General features: G+C 35.9%; 1 protein-coding gene across 1 annotated transcript in view; it reads left to right on the top strand.

Annotated features, from left to right (window-relative positions):
- Nucleotides 1-25,598, top strand: part of PRKX (protein kinase cAMP-dependent X-linked catalytic subunit) — a 61,550-nt gene that overhangs the window by 19,819 nt on the left and 16,133 nt on the right. Inside the window, exons 2-4 of the mRNA XM_059824402.1 lie at nt 10,931-11,099; nt 15,393-15,656; nt 22,128-22,247. Coding sequence (XP_059680385.1) covers nt 10,931-11,099; nt 15,393-15,656; nt 22,128-22,247 — 553 coding nt within the window. The remainder of the gene's footprint in view (nt 1-10,930; nt 11,100-15,392; nt 15,657-22,127; nt 22,248-25,598) is intronic.

The raw sequence follows: 25,598 nt of genomic DNA, 5'->3' as shown, positions 1-25,598 counted from the left end.
AACAGGCTGAGAACCATGGCAGCCTTTCAGGACATATATCCATCATATCTTCTAATGTCCAACCATAAAGAGATTATATAGGGCTCTGTGGTCCTCTGTGGTAATTTTCTATCTTTGAAAGAAGAACAAACTTCAGTTTGTCATTTTTCAAAAATATCAGTCTTAAGGTTTGAAGGCATAACGTGAAGAACAAACTTTGTCATGCTTTGAGGCCTTTAACTACTACTCAGTGGACAGGCTTTGTCTTCAATGTGAATGTCCAGAGGTTGTTTTTTTTTCGTTATCCTGAGTTAGCTTTAGGTCAGTGAAATTTTAAAAACGAAAGTTAAAAGTCACAATGAAAAAAAGTTAAACTTAAAAAAAACCTGGAAAAGTAGGTATTGGCCACCACTGAACTTCAGTTTCACTGCTAATTTGATAGAAGTTGCTTTCTGAATATTAGTGTATCTGGATTTCAACCTGGCCTTTCTAGCTAAATCTTAATTTTGCTGGTATACATGTCTGTAAATACATACGCAAATGTGTTTCTGGACTAGAGCCTCCTGTGCCTAATTCTGTGGTAACACACAAAATAGCAGGGAATAGGTAATCTTGAACACTTTTCGGTTAGTCGCCTATTTAGCTATTTCCTGAAACATACGAGAGAACTGAAACATGCTGAGTGCATTTAAATTAAATCAAAGTCTTCGATCTGTCTTTATCCAGGAGTGCTTCAACTTAATTTACTCTTCAATCTTAAAAGCATTGTAGAAATACTGTAGTAAATAGTGAATAGATAATCTGTTTTAAAAGTATTTAAAAATACAGGTTTTGTGCACTATGTGAAATGTCCCCCTCAATTTGTTTCTCCTTTAGCACTACTTTAGATGAAGGTGGAGGCAAAATGTAGTTGAAAGGAACGTATTTTAACAGGTACCAGTCCCTGAAAGGTTTCTGTCCAGCACTGGTAAAGGAGGAAAACGGTCAAGCACAAACAATGTGGCTTTTATTATATTCGTTCAGCAATAATAAATCTTTGTACTTTAACAAGATTTTTTTTTGTTTGCTTTTTAAAAGGACACAGTCGAGTATATTAAGCCTGATACTTTCTTTGCATTAATATGGGACTGACTTGCATCAAGGAGTTCTTTCCGAGAAAACAAAGGAAGACATCTGCAAGACCTGAGTTTCAGGACAGACAAAAATATGCTGATTATGTAAAAATCCTAGGAGTGTATAGAGGCACCTATTTCTGGGTTGAAAAGGAAAGTGGCTAATCAGGTGTTAGAAACCTACCAAGTACCCGTATTTGGCCTCACATAGTTCAGAAGGGGCTGCTGTTAAAGTTTCAACCTATGCTGCCTCATGTATCTCTGATGTTTATCAGACTCCATGTAACTTTAACGTCTGTGGAACAAAGTGACTCTTTAAATCCTTCATGGATTATTGCGTTTTTAAGTGTGTGTTTCTTAGCCATCAAAATGTTATTTATTTTTCTTAGATGAGAACATGAGTTTTGGGCACAACCATATTTTGTAGTTATTTGGCTGGTCAACTTTATTTCAAAGTTTTCAGTTTTCTTTGGGTATAATTATAAACTTTGTCCATACAGAAGCTTTGCAGCAACATACAGGACCTAACATATTCAACTGTAGCAATTGACAGAGCAAAAGCTACTGAAATAAATTATTAAGTACCTGACCTATGGTGTATCTTCTACAGAGCTGCTGTTTTAAACTTCTAAGACCTTAATGACTGTTTCCTTTAGTTGAAGTTACTTGAAAAGGTTTTAAGTCTGTCCTTGGCTTTGTGACACAGCAAATTGTTTTTGTTTTGGTTTGGGGTTTTCTTTGTGGAAAATCAAACTAAATATCTCCATGCTGAATTTGAGTAAAGCAACTAGCCAAATCAGTTTTGTAGACGCTTTCTGTAAACAGGGAGAGTGAAGGTGAAGATAGAAGTGCTGACAAATGATGAGAGAGAAAGCTTTACTGTTGTCTTGGGTAAAGATTTGATTGTGGGAATTAAACTTAGCAACTTAGCCATTTTTTCCAATTTAGTATATACCTGCATAGGCTTTACTCACTGTTTTTCTTCTTACCTTCATTGGGAGGGGAAAAAGTGACTGGGAAGCACTTCTAGCTCATCATCAGAATAGAATAAGTGAAAAATGGTGTATTAATGATTTACCGGAATTGATTCTTTATGCACTATCAGAAATAAACTGTAAGTTATTTGTCCTCATAGAAAATTAGAGGTCAATCCCTTTTGGTTTAGACTGCTTCTGGGACATCCAGTTCAAAATTTTGAATGTAGTACTAATCCCAACTCAAGAAGTAGGAGCCATGTATTCACAGCAGCTGACTCAAAATTAAACAGTATCTGACGAGAGATAAGGATTCATCATTTTGGTTTGTAATATAAAATGTTTCTGTCACAGCGTTGTTTTTTTTTTTTAAAGAATCAAAAGGAATCTTGTAGCCTAAAATCTGGGATTTGATGATACATAGAATAATACTAGACTCACCTTTTTTATTTTCTTTCTTTTTGCCTGAGTCTGATTACTTTGTGATGTATTCATGTATTATTTTGTTTGTGGTAAGTGAAAGTGTAACACACTTTTAATTGAAATAGTAACTTTTAGCCTAAATGTCCATCAATTTGTTTTAGGTTTCATTTTAAGGAAGCTGTTTCATAGTGAATTTAAAGACTTAAAGAAAAAAAAATAATTAAAGCAATTATAAAATATTAACTTTGAGCACAAATTTATTTAGAAAGAATCCTAAATTACTCTAAACTTGATGGGAATTTTGAGCACCAGTTAATGGACAGGTGATGGCTAGATGTTGGGTTTTATATGTCTGGCTTTTGTTGTTTGAGAGATTTTTTGGGAAAAAAAACCACAAAAAAATCCTTCTCTTTGTATTTGCATTCCAAGAAGCTCTCAGTTAATGTGCTTATTTTAATCTCTCCCTACCTGAAAGAACCAATTCTGTGAATAGGATTTGAATGACTTTTTGTAACTTTAAAAAGTCCAAAGATGGCCTATCTTGCTAGTATACTTTCTAATTTACAGGTTCTTCCCCAAGTATTAAAAAGTGACACTTTTTGATAATGCTTTAATTACCTGAAATTCTTACCAGATTAAATATATAATTTAATGCTTTCTAGTGTTTTAACTTGGAATGTGTTGCTAGTCAGACAGGTACCCGATTCTTAGCTTAACTTTACTTCTTTTAAAATGTGATAGACCAAGTTTTTTTTAAAATCAGGTCAATACAGATTGATACGCTTTACTTTTAGCAGGGGGTTGGTATAATTTAAAATACGCTGTTTCAGCAGGCCTCCTAAATTTAGTTCAGCAAAAGTAGTATAGAGCTTAGAAACCTTTAAAGATGTGCTCCTTTTTCACCTGCAAACTATTAGAGCTGTTTTTATAAAATGTTTACATCTTTACAGTTTTGCAGTTGAGGCCTATCAACACTTCATGTGCAATATTTAAACAGGTAAAAGTAGACTTTGCAATGTCCTACTTTCAATACAGAGGAAAACCTTTTCATCCACTTGCGTGTTCATATTCTTTGTATAAACGTGTCATGAATCACAGGTAGCGGAAGGTATGGGAGGAGTTACAGAAGTACCGTTGAACAATCAAGTGTGGAAATACCAGTTTTATGAGGATTGTTCTGAAGATTATGGATGTTAAAGTTTCGTGAAGGGACGTGGACATGCATTTAAATTCAGTGTTCTAAGAGCTGTTTAGAAATGGAAAGGATTAAGGGTTATCTTATCACTAGCAGGCTGGTGACTTTCTGGTCTTACTTATTTATTAGTTCCTGGTATTTCAAAATAAATAAATAAATAATAAAGAAAGAGAAACTTTCAAGGATTTTGCTTGTTTTGTTTAAAGTCACCCTGATATAGACAGTATTTTTATAAAGACCAAATAAATTGTAAGCCAAAAAAAAATTTACCTGGAATTAGAAAGGAAGTCCTGTCATGGGTGTTCTGTTGAATGTCACTTTTTGGAAAACCGGCACCGGTCTCTGAACTATGTGAAACTATGTAATAATTAGCCTGGTGATTCCTGTGTTCTTAATTCCTAAGGATTGTAATTTAGAAAGATTTAAATGGGTGGATCAAAAACAAGACTTGTTGACACAATTGCTTGGTATTCTTTGGCGTATCAAATCTTATGCGAAGCTGAAAAGAGACTATACCAAATTCCAGATTGTTAAATGTAGTTTTAGTGGTGTGTTGTTATAGGCTCCCTGTATACCAAGTAGGAAAGAACCTGTAAATATGTCAGATCTTTGGAATCTGGAAGCAGCAAAGAGGTGGAAATTTTTTACATCAGCATCTTTGAGTCAAAAGCTAGGCTGTACTTTGAACATGCGCTGCTACTTTCTTTTTGGCTTCAACTGAGCTGGGATAAAGAATTACGGATACGGAGCTTTCAGTTGAAAAATGGGTTAACAAGGGATGAGTCTAGAATCCAAAACAGAAGTAAGAGAGAACCACTGGTATACCACTGGCAATAAAATTTCTGGGACAGGTAGTCTGAAAAGTGATAAACTTGCCTGGAATGTAGTGGGCATATTTCTTGCTGTGTAGTATCTCACATTATTGCTAAGTAGAAAGACATTTTCTTTATCCAAGGAGTTCCTAGTGTAAACTGAATCATAGCACAACGGATGACTGAAGTCACAGAAGCAAGCGGCTCTGGCAGAGCTGCACATGGTGAACACTACATGAGGCATCTCTATTTTCTATGTTTTTAAGCTCTTTCAGTCAGACTCTCTCCTCAGATACATGATCATTGAAGGACATACAAAAGCTTTGCAAAAAGTATCATCTGACATTTACTTCTTATATTCAATAATATGAGCTACACATTTCTAAACAAAGCAATAGGCAGCCTGTAAAACCTCCTCTAAATTTCTTTATTTCTCTGGTGTGTTTTTCAGGTTTACATCAGAACCCTCTAGAGTGGTACAGAAGTGTAGAAGCAGTAGTCTAAGAGTGAGCAATCCACAGCTGGTTTGTGGAATAGTGTGAAGACACTGAATTTGAGAAGGTTGAGTGGTAGTCTGCAAGGCATTTTCAATTGACACTGGTCTATCGGTTGAAAAATTAAAAAAAAATGTGAACTTGGCTACTGTGATGTCCTTGTTTTGTGTTGCCCTGTGCATGTGCCAACCGCATCTTCTTTTGTAGAAGCCCACAGTTGCTCATGTCACATGTTTTCCCCATGTCTTTCTCTCAAGTGTTAATCTTCTGATTACCAGTCTGTTTGGGCAGGCTGGTTTCCTTTGCTGTGCCACTTCTTCCCCTTCTTTGTCAAGAATTATTGACAACCCCCATTCCCCCTTTTAAGACATGTATTGGTAGGCTGTTCAAGTTCCATCCCAAAATGAGACAGAGATTAAATGGCAGACACATTTGACATTCAATAGTGAGTTTGTAATCTGATACAAATCACTTAGTTTATCTCTGATATTCAGTAGAATTAAGTCTGTTCTGCTTGTAGCGACCAATGAAGACTAATACGTGGCACAGTAGGAAACATTCCTTCTAACTGTAAATGAAAGCAAATACATCTGATGCTTTTTGTAGGCATCTGTGGAAGTCAGGACCAACCCCTCTGGGACTCAGAAGGCAGCCCTCAGGGTCATGGATCTCACATGACCTAGTTTATTCTTCATTAAAACAGATGGTATCTGTCTGAGCAAGGCAAACTTGGTTTTAAGAAAGAGCTGGGGATTAAAAGGATGGGAAGCTGGAACAGCTGGGCCTAATTAATGGGAGCAAATAGGCAAACTGAGCATTAAATTAGTCACCTACATCAATAGCAAAATAGTCACTACATGACTACTCAATTGTTTTAGCTGATCAAAAGTTGCAGGATTGGTTTTCCTAGCATCAAAAGTATCTACAATTGCATCAGAAATATTCCCACATTCTTTATTCTTTTCTACCAGGCTTCAAAGACAGTAAAATCCTGGAAGCTGGCTATGGTGTTTTGGCATGGCGTTAGGGAATCCAGCTTGCTTTGTAAGATTGAAAATGCTCTTTTTGCATTTGATACCTAGGCCAAGCTGGTCCTCTGCAGTTTTTGGCCTCCTCCCTTTGTGTGTGTTTAACATGAGAAGGTTACCTAATTGAGAAGATTGCTGGCATTCCTTCAAGTTCTGCAACCACATTAAATTTGCAAAGGGATCCAAAAATTTTATTGTTTCTGTTGTAAACAGATTATACTGGATTAGTGGTTAGCATTTTGCATGTTTTATTCTGTTTGTCTGTTTAGTCCTGAAAATCTTGAATTGTGTTGCATGTTGCAAATAGCACAGGCACTCTTCACTTGCTTTTGTTACTGGTGGCCAGAAACCTTCATTTGCTGTATGCCTTAGCAGGGAGAAGGGGACTGTGCAAATAGGCTACAAATACTCCTTCAGACCTTCTAATAACAACTGTTTTCATGAGGTATAATTTTCTGATGTAAGCACATTTTGGCTCTAAAACTCTGGCATTACGTGCTATAATATAGAGAGACAGGTAGGGATACGCATATGTGCATGTGTGTGTGTAGCCATTGCTCTTACTTCAGCAGAATAGTACTTGGTAGATCCTAGGACTCATCCAGAATGGTACACCCTGAAGTTCTCTTGGTTTGAACTAAACATTAAATAAATGTCAGTAGACTATTGTGCAAATCTGTAAACACTGTATTTCCTTTCATTATTATGTGGAAGATGGGCAAGTACAGAATATTTCTATTTTAAGGTAATCCTAAGGAATGTTTACTTATTTGTCGCAGAAGGTCAAATTTAGCCAGTTCATACAGCTGAGCTCTGAGGTGTAGCCAGTTCATACAGCTGAGCTCTGAGGTGATTAGGGGAAAAAAATTGAGCAATTCTTTCATGGGGATTAACAGAAGCTGTTCTCTGAACTTAGTGTCTCCTTCCTGGAGGGCAGAAGGCAGTGGTGCTTTAATAGAAGACTAGCAACCCTGCCTTCTCCTGCTTCTGAAAACCTTACCTCGAATTTATGGAGCTGGGCCTCCATCTTACATGCTGCCACTTCACTGCTTCAATTTTTTTAGTTTTCTTTCCATGAATGTGAGGGGCAGAATTTCCACTGAGTCACAACAATAAGACCTGTGTTTGTTAAACAGCTAGATTTTCTTGACTGTGCTAAACAACCATAACAATACCTTCTTGCAGCCTCCCACCTTGACCCTCATGTCCCGTCCCATTCCTCCCCCCCCATTTGCAAGGAAGAGAATTTTAAAAATCTTTGCAGAAATGGCTAAAAGCATTAGCAGGAGATCAGACCAAAAGTTTGAAGTGAGATATTTGAATTGAAGTCATCTTTGTATGCAAACTTTATCTGGTTGTCTGAACACTGGCTAAGCATTAAAAATAAAAAAAAAGCTCAACAATTAGTCCTGTATATGGCTGTGCAAAGGCATAGATTAAACCCTATTTGCATACTTTATACACCTGTGTTTAAGTTTCAGCAAGTTCCCTTGCTTCCCCCATTAATAATGGCCCCACATAGTTAAAGTCTTTTTTTTTCCTTGGTTGAAAAAATACATGGTACTTGCCATGCTCTCTTTGCTTCCTTTGCAATGAGAAGAGTTTGACTGAGCAGCTTAAATGATGTAAGTAAATTCCAGAACATCGCTACTATTTTTCTTTAGGGCTTTAAAAGAGCATATTGTTTGTGAAAAGTGCTGGAAGGGTGGTGGTTGTGTGTCTGGGTACTGTCACTGCCCACTGATGTAGGCCTAATGGATTTTCTGAGAAGACTTCAATGGGAGAAAATTCATATTATGAGAAGAGACGTCTGACAACAGATGTTAGATGGCTTCTTGTCTGTATTGTCTTCTTGATTTCCATAGTTGCTTGAAATTGGGCTAAAGATGTTTGAAAAAAGACTGCCTGCAATCAGTTCAACAATAAAACTGGTTAGGGAGGTTGTATGTTCTCGCCTGTCTGTGTGGTCTTCTGGTTTTCCCGGAGGCTTTCTAGATTAGCTGCTTGCCACTATTCTGGAAAAGCCTGCCAGGCTTTGCCACTCCTGGCAGAGACATTTTTAAAGAGGCCGTGTTTCCAAAGTTAGAACTATTGCTAAATAAGTCCCTGACAGGTCCTTCTTTGAAAATGGGTGGAACTTGTGATTGCTATTGTTATTACTGTTGTTATTTCTGAGCAGGACCATTTGTAAAGTTAGACCAATATCATAGCAAAAAATTAAAGCATTCTAAAATAAAAATTTCTAGGATAAGTAGAACGAGTCATGAAATGTGAGATCACTAAAGACCTAGGAACAATTAGGTATGTGTTCACTTCTGACTTTCCTGTTGAATATGTCTATGGAAGCACTTTGTTCATACAAGTATTAAAATGTTTATAAAACCAGCATTTACTTATGGGGTTGGTACTGTTAATTTCCCTGATTCCACATTTGAAAGTCTTAAAATGTAAGATGATTTTTAGTTTCGGTGTGCAATATGACTACAGTCATTCTTCACAGTGGTTTTTTCAGATACTCAGAACTTAGATTTCAGCTCCTAACTCCAAAATAACCTAAGTTAATTTTTTGTCTATGCATTCAATGAACATGTAAATAATCAGTATTTTAAGTAGCTTGGACAGATGGCTCTGCTTGGAAGCTTTGGGCCTTTTTTTTGTATGGTTTTTTTTTACTGCAGAAGCCCATGAAAATACGGTTGTTTACAGGTATAGTCATGTAATGTAAATGCATTGTTAAAGGATTTAATTGCATGATAAATTTTCCAGGGTAACCTGATGACTTACTTCACTATAACAGCAGGCTTTATCTGAGACCTGTTTACAGCTTTCATGGTTAAAGAACTGTAACTCAGGACAGGTGGGAATGTAAAACTGCTTTGAGAGAATCTTTTGTGCTTGGACAACTGTAATCCTTGGTGGGTTTGTGTAGTGAGAAGTTTTATCTCGAAAGCTGGTTTTGAAAGCTGCATTGGTATTGGAGCTGCAAGTTCCATAAAACTGGATTGCTGAAGTAGTTTTTAGTTTGTAATACGAGTATTTTGTTTTGTTTTTTAGTAGATGCCGTGCTCTTAAACAATATTACAAGTGGCTGGAAAGAATAACTGTTAAATAAAATATAAATGTTTTAAGTGAGAATACAGATACAGAAAACAACTTTTTTTAATAAATTCTCAAGTTTCTTGAACCTACTAGAGGCAAAAAGTCCCTTGTTTCCCCCCCCCCCCAATGCAGTTTCGGAAGTTCATTTTTCGGTCTCTCCCCGATGCTTCTCAAAAATCTATTCCTTTTCACATAATACTTATCTCCCTGCACCCACTACACATCTTAGAAAATTGCTTTGTAGTATAGGTTGATCATAATTGGTTAGCACAATCTGAAATCAATTCACATGCCAGTTAATAATACAGTTAATAAACAGGTCTATGGGCTGCCTTCCTAGGCTATCTGCAATGAAGGGGATGATCATGAGCTTAAGTATAAGATTTTGATTTTTTTGGAAGGCGTTTCTCAAAAAGAGAGTGACCTTTTAGAAGTTAGGCAATTGGTTTGAATGCCAAGCCTCCTTTATAGTGCCACATATTTCTGTTAGAGAATAGGATTAAAAATATCAGGTGTACTGTTCTACTGGAACCTACATGGCATTGTTTAATGAGCGAAAAAATAATGAGCAACCACCCAACGAGCAGAAACGTGTGTTCATCTTCAAATGTAGAATGCTGTGCTGCAGTACAAATAGAAGCGTGGCTAAATGTGCTAGTTTTAACTTTCGTTTCAAACTACAAGAAATACTCGGTTCAGTTATGTATAATTTTCTTGAGTACAATGCACTTAAAAGGAACTTTAATGATTACTGTATTGAATAGAGAAATGCATAATACATTATTTAAAAGACAATATGTTTTTATTTTCCTTTTATATTTTTAAGAGTGAATTGAAAAAGGAATACATTAACTACGAAAAAAGGATGCCTGAATTCTATTGTTTCCATGTAATATAACGATGCAGCACTATAAGCAGAATTTTTTTTATTTGTTTTTAAAAGGGTCAGCAACTTTTAAGTATTTTTTTCCCATCACTCCATTATCCTGCTGGATCACTTCACCTCTCTGTGCACTTTTAAGGGAATAATCTTACCTGAATAATTGCAGACAACTGTTCTCAGTCCCTGAACCTTGGTAGATGAATATTTTGAATTTTTTTGTTGTTGTTGTCATCATTTTTGTTTATTCTGTACTCTTAGTGTTATGAGTTCCTATATTTTACACCCTGATTGATTTTTAGCTACCTTGTTTTAATAAATAATATATGGATAGTGAAGTATTTTTTTGTGTTGAGGAATTACTAAATCCATTACAGTTGAACATTACATTCTTGGTCAATGATGATTTTTTTTTTTTCCTTTTATGCCACACACTGTGCATATAATAAGCTGAATGCAACTTTTGAGTTTATCCCAATCCTCCCCACCCAAACTAAATTAAAAATGATCTCTGAAATTTAAGAGAGTGTTTCCCAGCCTTTCTTCTGCACTTGAGAACAGTTTTGCTTGTGTCATTTATACTGGTTACATTTGAATCTTATAGATTACATACATTTTTTTTATACAACTCCCTTACTCTTTCTCAGGACCACTTCTCTTCTTTGGAAGAAATGCTTCCACTGTCTATCCAAAGAGCGGCAGTATCACAATACCGTTATTTTTATTAAATCGTTATCACTAAAAGTTGAGAAATCTCAACAAAAAAATTGTGTGAAAACAGGTAAAAAATATAATACTGTTACATTGATGAGGGAAAAAAAAAACCAAACCACCAAACCAGGAACTGAGTTTCTGTAGGTTTTAATTTAGTAAATTATCTTTGCTTTTTTTCTTTTTTTTACAATAAGTTGACGTTTCTTCTTCGACTTTTCAGGCACAGGTACCTTTGGGCGTGTTCATCTGGTGAAGGAAAAAATGGCCAAACGTTACTTTGCACTGAAAGTAATGAGCATTCCTGATGTCATTCGACTGAAGCAAGAGCAACATGTGCACAATGAAAAGTCAGTCCTGAAAGAGGTCAACCACCCCTTTTTGATCAGATTGTAAGTTGTTGTATTTTTTTAATTCATTTAACTCGTATGTAAAGTGCAATTAAAGTGTTCCAGAGTCTCATTACAAGTTCCTATGTACCTGACCAACACCAAGCATTTAATTTCTATTACGTAATCTAGACTAAAATAGATTTCAGACTAAAATATTTATTATAGAAGAATTAAGAATTTAAAATCAAGAGGCATAATTTAAACTTTAAAGCAATAATTTATTATAAGCTTTACTTTTATGCTGTAGCTTTACTCTGTCTTTTATTTTTATACTGCAGAAGAGAAATTTTCTTAAGTGAGGGGAAAAACCTAATGAAGAAATGTTAGGATTAGCTCATGAAAATGACTTCTAGAACGATTCTTGATGTTAGAATGGCGAAAAAAGAAGTATTTCTACATATATATTTCCTGTAGGTATCTAGATAAGAATAGAATTAGATTTACGTATCTGCTTTTGAAAACTTTGGATTTTACTTTTGCAAACTTTATTTTTAATGAGCTTAAGTGACTGACTGCACCACTTCTTGGGCTCTGTTAGTCCCATATTTGAGGTTAAGTGATGGAACCTATTGAGAAACACAATTTAAACACAGTTCATGAAGAATACTTTTTTTAGTGGAATTGTGATGATTCTAATGATCCCTTTATTAAGGAGAGAAGGCATCATACGTCTCTGTTCACAGCACCGCAATGCCTTTTGTGTATCTGAGTCCATATCTATTAATGGGATAACTAAACGTCTGGGTAATTGCACAGTTAATTTCCATTTATATTTTCTCATGCATGGGTACAGGGCCATTGACCAAGATTTGTTTTGCATTTATCAGCCTTAATCAGTTTTACATAAAATTAGATGACATTAGCCTTAGTTAATCTCTAGCTGTGGGGAGTGCAGCCTCCTCCTAGGGCTAAGAAAGTACCAGAGGGAAAAGAAGGGGCAAAAGCATGGTAGGTATCTGAAAGATGGAAAGAGCTCTGCAGGAGACTTTCTCCCTGGTGTGCTGTTGCTTTTTCCAGCATCATGGTGCTGGTAGATTCCAGCCAGTGTTCAGAAATCCTGTGTGTGGTACATTACCAGTAAGATGAGTTTTAGGGTATGTGGAGTTTGAGATGTATGCAGGAAGGCAAGATGGAGAGGCTGAGTACATCTGGTTAGACTGGTTAAAGTATGGATGGAACAGGGTGAACAGGGTTTTATATGTATATCTATGTACATAGATAAATTCTTTTTTAAAACAGAACGAAAAACACAATAAGCCCAACCTATCAAAACCAAACCAAAAAAACCCAACCCAGTATGTCTGTGCATCTGGAACAGTGCAGCAAGTGTGGGAATAGAGAAACTTGGGTGAGAAGTCAGAGACAGGGATGTGAGGGTTCATGTCCATACAGAAGTGATCAAAAATCAAAACTTGGTAAGTTTTCTTGGATTTTGTTCATGCCTTATTTCCAAAATGTCAGATTTTTAAAATCAACAAAGGAGGGACACAATTCAAATGGAAGTTCACTTGTGTGCAAGGCAAACATTCTTCATGTCTTCTAGCTCTTTGCCTTTTCTATTGACATGTTCAGTGAGATGCTGCATCAGCTATGCTCATGTAATTGTCCACGTGATGCCTTTGTCCCTTGGCAAAGGAGACTCAAAGTAACCTAGCTGAAATGAGGTAGTTAAATTTTAAGTCATGTTCATATTTGTGTGCTTTAGGTTAAGCAAGCATTCATGGACAATTGTCACTGACTGTATGACAAATAAAAATTTCTGCAGCTTTTTGTGTGGCTGACGGCTTTTTTCAGCTGCCTCCTCCCCTGCCCAATACATGTTTTTTTCCCATGAATTCTTTTGACTATAATTGATCAACAAAAAGGGGAAAACATTTTCTATATAGTTCTGCTTAAATGCCTTTGAACTGTGTTATCTACATGGTCTGGCTTTTATATTTTCAATTAGCGTCACCATCTTAAATATGGATAAGATCTTCCTTTGGTTGCAAAACAAGGAATATGTGTCAGTGCAGCATAATACTGTAGTTTTTTAGATTTTTATCGTGGGGAATTTTAAAGTAATGCTGCACATAATTTATTTCTGGTGTTCATCCTTCCTATATCTTCCTTTATGTAAAGCATTTTTTTCCTTTTCCTGTTACTTTTGAGAAATGGCTTTCCTGCATATAAGGAGGTCCTGTTTTTCTGTAGATACTGAAGTTATTTATCTACTTATTTTTTTAAACTGCCTTTTGGAAATGCTTGTTTGGTGCTCTTGTAACAACTGGTCTCTGGATACTCTTAGTCAATCTGTACTGACATGTTTGAGGGACATATCATAACTCTGTGGGTGCAGCAGTTCATATTGTGCTGTAATTTTGACATGTATCTTTGATTTTTTTTCAAGAAAACAAGAATTAATAAAAATCAACCATGTCTTATAAGCTAAAATAGGTTATTTGTCCGTAAGAGTTCACAATAGCATCCAAAGTTCATGTAGTGAAGCTGAATTTTAAAATTACCTGACACTATGCATTTTATTCTAATCACAGCTTCTGTGATATTTTCCTTTTGTTTTGGTATTAAAATACCATTTAAAGCAATCTGTATTGCAAATATTAAAGTCCTTTTATTTTGCTATTTTTCTTGTATACCAAATAATGTATCCATTTTTCTGTGGATAGACAATCCTTTAAGAAGAAATTAAGTCCAATAAAAATACTGTGTTTTAATGGTCTAGGTCTTCCTTTTTTTTCTTTGTATTCCTTGTCAGATTTTGTTCATCCTCTTCCCCTGTACATAGTTTTATAAATATGTGGTTTGGTTTGGTTTGCCTATTCCTGTTCCTCTTCCTTTGTTTATTGTAGGTGCAACTTTGCCTGTCTCCTTAAAATGCATCTCAAGAGTGTGTTTACATAGTCAATAAAGATACTGTGGACATCATCAATAGCTAATTAATGATGTTCGTGACTTTGTGATAGGGAAGTAGTGCCATAAAACCAAAAGGCAAGCCTGGGCTGTGCTTTCTTCATCACTTTGAAGGAATGGAGGAGCTGTTGCTGATGTCTGATAGCCTGTCTCATTTTTCTTCATTGGCCTCAGTGCTGGTATCAAGAAAGAAAATCTTACTGAGCGAAAGTCACTCATGGGTTTGGGAGCTCAGTTTGGTCTGCTAATCTTTCTTGAGACTCTATGCCTTGATCAGGAACCAGCTAATGAAGAGGGGGGGAGCAGAAGATACTTGATCTTTCATTCTTGTGATACTGCAGAAGCAGTTACTAGAAGCTAAAGTAACTTCTACTCTTGTATCATTAAAATAGGTAGGGATACAGTGTTCTTTATCTGTTATCATAGTAATAGCGATAGCTGTTTTTTTAAAAATGGTAGAATATCCTTCAAGATGTTACCAGATATCTATTTTCTTCTTATCTGTTGAGTTACATTTGGGTGTGTGGTATAGGAGTTGTTTAATGTGGGTAGAAAAAAACCCAGCTTAGTTTTCGGGAATGTGGAAGAGAAGATTCCTGTATTCTGTAATGAACTGTTTGAAAGCCACGTGGAACGATTTTCTTTCTTCCTTAGCTGCTCTTTACTGCACTCTAGTAATGAATGTACGACAATAATAGTTCTTAAATTAAAGGCAGCAGTCTGAGGAATGGAAGGTACTTATCATTAGGTTAGTTCTGAGGTACAGAAATGAATCTTGTTTTGCTGTCATTTTTGCTTTTCTATTGCTTTTGTTAAAGATACCATAGAAGAGCAAGCATTGCAATCTGATGCTTATCTAGTAACTAGTCACTTTAGTTGGGGTTGTGTATTTCTGGGGAGGAAGGGATAGGAGAGGAGGAGGAGAACTTTCTGGTGGCCCTGTTTTTAAACATATTGTCATAAACATCTTTACAAAAGCAGATTCTGCTCACCTCCCATCACTTTGGCAATATTTGATTAAATAAAATGTAAGTTGTGTAACAATTGTCTGGTCTTAGCAGACTGGCAGTATACTAAGTCACTTAGGTGCTTAGCAGACACCTGTTTTGTAGAATGCAATGGAGTCTATCAGTTAGATTTCCTTTCTTAGCCTGTGCTGTGCGCATCCTGAACTATCTGGTTTACTTTTCAGGTTAAGTCAGCTACTTGAACGTCTGTTATATAATCCTGCTAGATTCATGGGGCTTTAATCTTTGCAGAATAGGAACCATAAATTAATTATGTACATAGTTGGGGTAACAGAGATCATTTCACAGAAATTTACTTCTAAAGCATATCGGAGAGATAATTTGTTTATTCAATACAATAATATTTTTATTACAGATTTTGGACCAACCATGATGAACGTTTTTTATACATGTTAATGGAATATGTGCCAGGAGGAGAACTTTTTAGTTACCTGCGCAACATGGGGCGTTTCAACAACAGCACAGGACTGTTTTACTCAACAGAAATTATTTGTGCAATAGAATACCTGCACTCCAAAGAAATAGTTTACAGAGACTTAAAACCTGAAAATATATTACTAGACAAAGAAGGACATATCAAGCTTACTGATTTTGGATTTGCTAAAAAGCTGGTGGATAGGTAAGTGGGTTTTTGTTATGGTTTAACATGCAAAATGTAATTGCAGTTGGAAGGAAAAAAGTTTGATTTCAGAGCTCAGCATTTCACCTGATATTCCATGTGGTTCACATGTGTTAAATCCCTTAATATAAAGGAAATGATCGTCTTAAAATGGCTGTATGGAAACCAATATTACACCTTAGGTGTAACTAGGAGCAATATCACAAATAAGCTACCATAGAAAAATATTTTATATGAGTAGGTTTGTATATTTGTCAGCAGTCATCTTGTAAAAAGGGAGTTCAATGAGGTAAAATAAGCAAATACTGAGATACGTACATCAATACGTTAAATGGGACATTAATCTTCCATACAAGTTGAATTGCTAAATGTTTTGTAACTGCTGTTTCCTTCGGCTTTTCTTTTAGAGATATTTTTGAAAGGTGGGAATAACTTTTTTAAAACTGGATACTGTGTTTTCACTAGCCTGTTGCTAAAATGAAACTGAAAAATCTAGACAGAAACAATAAAGCCAGCTTCAGCAGAAGTATTTATTTAACTGTAACTTCTACAATACTGTCAGCCTTATGTCTGTTTTACTAGTGTATGTAAACTTTTCGATAATGCAGAGGTTTTTTCCCCAGTGATTTCTCAGTTCTCTCTGTTTGAAATACCCTTCCAAGATTATAATACATGTTCTTAAAAAGAAGGAAGAGTTGTTATTGGGATTGAAAATAAGGAAGAAAAAAGACTAGCCTGTCATATTAGAAAAGCAGTGTTACAAGATTTGGTATTATGCCCTAGGGCCACCTCTTGAGGGAGACCATATCTGATTGTTCTCCTTGAGGCAGCCTAGTAAGCGAGTTAGGCGTTACATAGGTGCTCATCCCCTTCACTCATCTCTTTTACCTGTTTTATGCTGTTTTTGCAACAGTTGGGGGCAAGGGCAGAATTCTACAAGATCAATTTGAAGTGAAGGTGGATCTGAGGGATCTACTCTTAATGGATTCCTTATGAAGTTAAAGTCAATGGGGCAGATCAAGTCGTGTTATGGAGGTCACAATGGTTGCTTCCCTATGGGTTACATACTCGCAGTGCTGGGTTGCCTTGGCACAGAAGAATGGTAGGCAACTAATAAGTATGCTGGTTCTATTCACCCTTAAGGTCTAAAAGTCTGTTTTAAAACCATAGTGTTTTAATATCAGTATGTTTGATTGAATTCAGTTTCCACTGGGCAAGCAGATAGGTCTTGAGATGTTGGAATTTTTTTTTTTAATATTCTGTTTTTAAATCAAAGTAAATTTTTGCAGGAGGAGGTAAGGCTACTTCCATATAAAAAGTAGGACGATCTCTTTGTAAGTCGTTGTCATACAAATTCTTGCAACTTCCTTTTTACATGTAGCTACTGCCACTTAGTGGTTATTCTTAATTTGGATTTCTGTAGGTTTCAGGCACAGCAGAAGTAATCCTTCATGAGATAAGGTGACAGTTCACACCAAAGTATGTTCTTCAATCTGGAAGATGAATCTATAAGAGTAAATTTGTTCAAATACATTGTAGGAGATCAAAACAAGTTATCACTACTTTTTTTATTTGTTTTTCTTGCGTCCTGTCTTGCTGGGGGGGGCGTGGAGAGTGTGAAATTGATCAATTTGTGTTGAAGTGAATCATAGGATGCTACAGTAGTTTTATATTAGTACCCCCTTTACCTATGCATGCATGCATGACAGGTAATATAAAATGCAGATCACAACACAAAGTTGGAAGGAGTGAGGACTTCATCAGTTAGAGCATGGTAGTTACCTATGCAAGTGTGATTTTTTTTTTTTTTTTTTTAAGTCTTCCCCCTCCCTGACTATATAGTATTCACCCTGCTAGCCGTAGTCATTTTCACAACGCTGTTTTTGATACTGTAAAAATACACAGTTGTCAGCAATTTATCCACCAATGCACTCCAGCAGGTTATTTAGTTTCATAGACTATTTGACCTAAAGTATAGGATATGTTTTGTCATTTTTATGCATGGCAAACTTCTATACACATGAACCTTACATGTATGTATGTGTATATATGTATGCATATATATAGTCCATATGAGTTGTGAAAATAAAACACAAAGCACATATGTTTTTCAAACAGCTGTGAGGAAGCATGCCACTTAGGACCAGCAAATGTTTTCCTAGAGAAATGTGACATGTAAGATAAAACAATGTCTGCAGAAGACCTTCAATACAAGTACACATTTCTTGATACATATTATTTCGTATGAATGATTCTGTAGTTGCTTAATTGAGGTTTTTCAGTAAGCATTTTCCTTTCTTCCCGCTATCATGTGTCAAAGGGTGAAGTGTTCACCATGTCCATCTACAATTAAGCCGCTCTTTAGAGAGAGTGGCTGGCTCGTAGCTCACATGCCTGTTGTGGGAAGCAGCCCTGCACATTTACCTTCTTATTAGTAAATTTTCTGAAAGGCTAGACTCTAATTGCTAGAAAAAGAGGAAAGGGAGGAGGTTTTCTTGTCTCCTTCTCTTCCTTACTGATATGTCCTTCTGTTTATCCTTGTTTTTACCTTTTCAGTCATAGTGTACTTTTTAAAATTCTAAATTTTTCTCCAAAACAATGTGTCTTTGCCTCAGCTGCTGTTTATTTCTTCTCTTTTCCTCCTTGGCATACCTTAACTGAACACTTAATAACCTTTTCAGTTTCTTGTAAGTACATTCACATTCAATACATGTGCCACTACTTTAAAAAAGGCGCAGTGTCAAGAAAAAAGGAGAGGTGAGGGGACCAGAATAAATTATCGTTAACCTGAAGGATGTAGAAAGGAGTTGCACTGAATTTTATAGCCAGTGCATTTTTAGACCTTTCTTTTTCTGGAAAGCATGTACCACTTGTCAGGTATAATATATACATTAAACATGTTTCTGATGTTTCCTACTAGTTTTTTTGTTGGTTTTGGGGTTTTGTTTTGTTGGGTTTTTTTAGCTCTTGTGTTCTTTCAGAGGAACTGAAACAAAAGTTCATAGAATTTTGTATTCTTATGAACAGTTTTCACTCAATTTTATGAAAGTTTACGATTATTTTTTTAGAGGAATGTTACTCACTGTTAATTTTAGTTTGCTCAGTTTAAATTCCTAATTAAAAAAAAATAACCTTAAAGATTTTGGGGATACCTCTGCACTGTTGCTTAAACTGGGTGTACCTCATGACTATTCTACTGAGTAGACTTGAAGAGAAAGAAAAAAACCAATACGTAGCAAATCTTGTTTGTAAAGTATATTGTGTGTCACTGTAGAAGCAAGAATGTCTCACAGAACAAGCTTTTGTGGGCTGGAAACAATGCAATCTCCATTGCGTATAATTATGGAGAAACTTCCAGAAGAGAACACCAAAAAGGACATTGTTAAACTCTGGCTTGTATGCGAGAAGGTTGTCAAGGACTACAGAGGTGGATGCTGAATAGTGTAGAACGCTAAAATATGTTAACCACTGAGACTTAACTTCTTCAAATAATACTGTTAACAGGTCCCACAAATACTATTTTATAGCTTATCTTTGTGACCAGAGTAGATTCTTTGTTTCTTTTCAATGTTTTAAAATGACATGTTCAACCTTATGAAATATTGCTTACCTGTATTTCAGCTTTTATTTTGAAAACGCAGAGCAGTGGATTTTTTGTAGCAGTTTGAAGGAAACAGTCTATTCTTATTTTTCTGCTTTATAATTTATCTTCAAAAGGATAATCTGGAGTTTCAGATGAATATGCAAGAGTCATGAAATAGTAATGATAAAAAAAATACTTAAGAAAATTTGATCTTTTTATAGAATTTACTTGATGCTTTTTCCAGAAAATAAAATTGTTTCATGACCAACAAAAGAGGAAATACAAGGCATGATTGTATGGCACAAATACACAGCTTGACAAAGAATTTGAGCTTCCTCCAAGTTTTTGTGTAGTTAGTAAACATAAATTTCTTGATTGAAATTAAGAGAAGTAGATGACCTGCTGGTGGTAATAAGTTTTATTTCCTAGTGCAACTAGGGGACTTAAAGTTATGTTGGCCTTTCCTTAATTTGTGGTTTTCCTTTTGCTTGAATAAAAAAGATCTTATTAACCTGTAAGGTAATTGAGGGTCATTTTAGTTACATTGTCACCAGCAAATTGTGTGGGTCCTGGAAGTCATGGTCAAGTTTTAAACTGATTTTTTTTTTTTGTATCCTAAATGACCTTGATAAGGGATGAAAACTACCAAAGACTGCATCTTTGCTGAATTTATGCATTCATAGTGTTGGCAATTTTTGGGGAGGAAAGGTGACTGTTGTGGGGCATTGTCCTGCAAACTGTCTCTCTTGTCCATTAAAACTAATGTGCCTGCCCTGTCTGCTTTATTTGTACAGATCTTTTTCCCAAATACAGCAGTAAAACTGGTAGCTGCTTCATTTGCAGAGCTGGCAAAATTAGTATAAATAAAAATTCGTATGATGGATTGTAAATACAGATCTTTAAATTTGGGGGAGGCGGGGCTATTTTGTTTTAAAAGACAACAAAGCTTTGTTGTTTTTCTTAATCACCTAGTCCTGATCTAGGCAACTGCTAGATGGCAGTAGTGTGTAAAGCAGTGCTGTACGTAAGAATTTTCTTGAGTATACTTGATTTGGAAAATGAGAGTTTACGTTTTCTAGCAACAAAAATTATGCCACCCTTTTATGATAAAAAGTAAAGATGTATTCTTTACACTAACGAACATACTTTCAAGAATCACAGAGCACTTGGGTGCATAGTGTGTCTAACACGTTCTGACAGTTTAGCTGGAGTAATTTAGCTTTTGTCGTATTAAAATCAGGCCTAAAGAAATTAAATTCTGTGTATCAAAAAATCTTCATTTAAAGTCTTGACTGACTGTACAGCTCCTCTTCTTTGATCTTAATTATTTTTATGAATTAAGGCTAAGGTTTAAAAAACCAACCAAACAAAAGGAAAAAAACAGAAGAAAAACACACCCAAAAGCTCTGTTTAAAATAATTCTGCAATCTCAGAAAAGTGTATTATTTAATCTTAAAAAAAAAAACCATACCATAGGTGCATCTGGAATATCCATTTATGGTTAGGAAAAAGAAGGTTTGTTAAGTTTAGCAGAACAATGGTAGGAAAAACTAGAAGTTGAAAGAGGTATGTATGAGTCTAAAAGTGATTGCTGTTCATCTTAATGCATTTGTTCAGGACCATGTTACTAGTTTCATTCATGCCTTGGAGAAGATTCTTCTGCACTCACAAGACAATTAGAGTTTCTTTTGCTGCAAGTTAGAAATTGTTTGCAGTGACTATTAATTTTGTGACTATATTCCTTGTAATTTGTTACTAGAACTCTTCTTAAAATACAACATGCTTTATTTTTTTTCTTGTTCTCTGCTGTTTTTTCATCCTCTCTTGAATTGATGAACACTTTTTCAGAGTTTCCTCTTCTGACTTGCTATCAGGGAAGTGTAATTTATTCAGAATCAAAGCATATTTTTTTCTCTAGCATGTATTTGAACATAAGTCAAGGTAGTGAAGCCAAGCAAATCCTGCATGGGTATTTTTACAGAGAAGATTTCACATTTCTGAAAGAAATTGTTTCAAAATATTCTGCGCTTCAAATTGCAATTTGGTCTTTGTAAACATTAACTGCTTAGTTTCAATTTATTTCATTAATTCATAGAACTTGAAATACACATTTCAGTTAGGTAGCAGTGTAACACTTTTATATCCTGAGCTTGTATTAAGAAAGGTACGACTAAAAATGGCAGTAAAATATATCAACAATAATATTACTTACATATCTCACACTTGCTTAACTACACCTTGTAAGCATTTTAAATAATTAAAAACACAAAATGTTTTCCTTTCAATGGATATTGTGGGAGTGATGACAGGTTACATTTCAATACTATTTGAAAATCGTTGCTTAGGTCATAAAAGGAATCTTAACTTACATCTGCGCTATTTATTGATTTAAACTACTACTTTATCTCCCCCTCTTCCTTTTGTTTTTTTCTAAACAAAATTTTTTCCTTCTGCTGGAAAATGCCAATAAGCTTGCCTTTTGTTGGGTCTGTCAGAAGTAGTCCTTGAGCTCCCAGGGTCTGCAGCTTACAGGATGAAGACCACGGTTAATAATTTCAAAGCAACATACAGCCTAATGGATAGAGTACCACACCAGCAGTCAGGAAACTCAGTGCACAGATATTGCCTGCAGCCAAGAGGTTTCTTAATTTCCATATATCTCTTGTTACAGGAGAATTGGAGAGCATCATCAAAGCAGCCTTTTTAGAACTTGTAGAGGTTTTTTTTTCTCTTGTTCCTATACACAATAAATACAGGGGCATATGTTGGGTACTTCCTATCTGTGTGTTTGTTTTTTTCTATTACTGTTATTTCAGTTTCACTTCAGTCTGGTTTTGCTGTTTGTTTTGTGTTTTGGTTTTTTTTTTTTTCCCTTCTTTTCCTCCCAGGACATGGACACTCTGTGGCACTCCTGAGTACCTTGCACCAGAAGTTATACAAAGCAAAGGCCATGGAAGAGCTGTGGATTGGTGGGCCCTGGGAATTCTTATATTTGAGATGTTGTCAGGGTAAGTGATAATGATTGCTGTATCACAGCAATATTTTTTATATATGTATGTATGTATATACAGATTCTTTACTAGTTCTGGGCTAAATTTATTATTGATATACCAGTTTCATTTCTGCCTCTGAAGAAAGGGATTGGGAAGCTGTACAAAAGAACATACTTCACTGTTATTACTGGGCTTTTTAGTTTTTTGAGTTCATCGGGTTTTTTAGTTGCTTTTGTGGTGGGATTTTTTGGTTTGGGGTTTTTTTTTTTTCCTTAAGACTGTTTTAACAGCTGCTCTTTTCCTTATCTGTTTTGGAAAGTCATGTTTTGCTGAAGTTTAGATTTTTATACATAAAATCCTTTATATTTAAAGGTTGAAGAAGAGAACTACCAGTTTTCTTTGAAACTTCTGTAATTTCTAGCATAGTGAAATAATACTTGCAGTGGGAGCTTTAGTCTGTAAAAATGTGTAGTGGCAAGTAGGAAGACGCTTACTAGTACAGCTTGTATTACTACTGAGCACTGGTTTTCTTTAAACCAAAGAAAAAAGATCAGGGGAAAGCTTAAAAACTCTATTTGAAAATCAGTTTGCTGAAACACTACTTCTGATGTTTTGGAATTTGCTTGATAGGCAATTTTTCCAAAAGATACAAATTCAAACTGAAGAGAGACTTTCTGGCATTAATATAATTAACTGTCTTAATTTGCTCTGATTTCAAAAAAGAAACACGATTTTCAGTAAAATGAATAACTTGTTTAGGGAGAACGTGAAATTCTGCTTATGTACTGGACAAGGCATCCACATGTTTTTTCGTTGTTCTTTTTCTTAGCTGTATCTTTTGAATGTACTTGTAAAAAAAAAAAAAAGTGGGAATTTTGAAAGAAATCGGGTTTTCCATGTTTGGTGCAGTAGAACAAATGCAGGTGAAAGCAAGGCTTTCATGGCTTTGGAAGATACATGGTATATTCCATCTGTTTCAGTTTCATAGTTGTTAGAACTTCTTTTTGGTACCAGGCCCAGTGTGCTCTGTGCCTTCTCTCTCCCTGAGTGTGCGTCAGGTTGCCTCTATGGCCTTTCGTTCTGGATCTGCAGCCCCATAGAGTGAAGTCAGAACAAAAACATCCTTGCATGGATTTATTCTTCCTTTTCTGTATACAGTACTGTCAGCTCAGAGTAACTTTGAGACTCTTCTGGTGTTTGGACAAGCTTGTCAGATTGCCTGAGCAGATAGTTCCCCTGAGGGATGATCACTTCAGAGCTCCAATCCATGGCGTGTGTTTGCTGTGAAGAAGTTCACCCAATAGCATCAAAACTTTAACTCAGGACAGCATTGCTGCCCACTGCTCGCTTTCTTAATGTCCTGAAGACTTGCATATGCATTTACTTTGAATCCCAAAGCAATTTCTGGACAGAAAAAGCATAAAAATCTACTAATAGTTCCCTACTGACCCAGGCAGGCTTGGCTGACTGGTCTAATAAAAAGTCATTATTATTTATGTAGGCTGATCTGTGCAGAAGCCAGGCTTCACCTTTCTTCCACTGCTCCCTGTAAGGGTGAGCGGCCCAATCTGGTCAAGGGAATCCTTCTCTGAGGGTTGAAAGGAGCAAGAGACTCCCAGCAGCCTTGTTGCCACTAATCTTAGTCTTAGACAGCATGAAGACCGTAGATAAAGGTGTCTGGTGCTGTAACATTAGCACAGGTGCTGCAGTCTCCCAGCTGTAGTCAGAGTGATTTACCTTCCTGCCATGCGTCTCGGTGGGACCACTCTCTGTTTGGTCTGTGTGGTCTCTGTGTAAGTGGATTTTTGGCGTTTTTCCTTTCTGTGCCTTAGAGAGGTTGACAGGCTTCTCTCTAGTAGAGCAGTAATAGAAACATGGTTTCCAAAGTTAACATACTGACTACAGATGATAGGTAAGCAAGATGTCATCTCTGGAGTCAGTGAGACCTCAAGACCGCAGGGCACTGAAGTATGACTGGTATATATTCTTCATTAAAAAAGACAGCAGCTGCAATAATTTTTATGTAGGATCTTCTGTGTCCCAAAACTATCTGGCTCAAGTGATGAGATCTGGATTCCCCCAAGCTTAATAGTAACACTTTGGCTGTAGACACTCTTAACCAATGGAGATAAATTACACATTTCTAAAAGGAAACTGAGATCTTATACAGGGTGACTGACAGAGCAGCTGTTTGCTGCCAAGTGATTTTGTAACTGTTTTTACTGCAGTGTTTGTGTAGATACGCTCTTCACAATGATTGAATGCTTTCTATTTTTTAGTGTTTGGTTGGAGTCCCTATCCAAAGCTGGGATAAAGACTCCACCCAAGTTTGTTTGTTGGTTGGGTTTTTTTGTTTGTTTGTAGGTTTTGGGGCATGGGGTTTTTTTGGGAGGGTGGGTTGATTGATACTACTTGCTTAGGATTTTTAAGATTCTGGGGTTTGGGGGGGTTGAATGGGGCAGGGATTGTGGCTTGTGTCTGTTTTATTTAAGAGGGCAGGTTGTCATATAGGGCATATACTTTTAGTATTTTATCAGCTTTTTGCTGTTGTTGGCAGTAGTGTTTTAAAATGCTTTTCCTCACCAGCTCAGGATGTGGCTTGATATTTACTATCAGAGCTATTAATGCAAAAACAGTCTTAGGTAACTTTATCCCTTGAAATTCAAAGAAGATTTAGGAAATTTGAAAATTATTTGAAGGGGAACAAAACCTGACTTCAAGACTAAGTTATTGTCTGCAAGTAAATTACGTAAGACATTTGGTAGTTATTTCCTGAAGTTACTCTATGTGAACCCCAAAAGCAATTGAAAAGAATTGGTAGGTGTGTGCGTAAGGAAATGGTCTCTTTTAAAACAAACAAACAAAACCACACTTTCCTGTTCTGCAGTGTCTTATTTCTCTAACTTAAATCTCTGGAGGCCCATGGAATTCTAGTTCTGCACATACTAGATTTAAGACAAGATCCCATTTAAGTTTAAGATAATAAAATATAGGAAGGCGAAAGAACAAGGATAACCGGGGGTGACAATGAATCTTTACAGAACAGATTAGTAATACCGAGTTCATCGAGTTAAGCTAAACAAGCTAAACAAACTGTCAATAGAAAGAGTTGAAAGATCTACTTATTTTGAGTAAATGTATTCTGTTACAATCTACCACAGAGGAAAATATACTTGTTATTTAACGTTAGATATGTTAGGTCATAGTTGTACTGTCATCAGACACGTAGCCAACGGAATTTTCTCATTTAATGAGGGCTTTGTGGTTTTCGTTTTTGCTTTGGTGGTCATATGTGATGTGCTGGTCTATCGTTTTAGGTAGCTAATGGTTCCTTTCTACGGTTTCATATTCTCAGATCTGTGTGTT

Source organism: Gavia stellata, chromosome 1 (assembly GCF_030936135.1).
Source record: "Gavia stellata isolate bGavSte3 chromosome 1, bGavSte3.hap2, whole genome shotgun sequence".
NCBI lineage: Eukaryota > Metazoa > Chordata > Aves > Gaviiformes > Gaviidae > Gavia > Gavia stellata.
The sequence above is the reverse complement of the archived record's forward strand: the minus strand, read 5'-3'. Positions and strand labels throughout refer to the sequence as shown.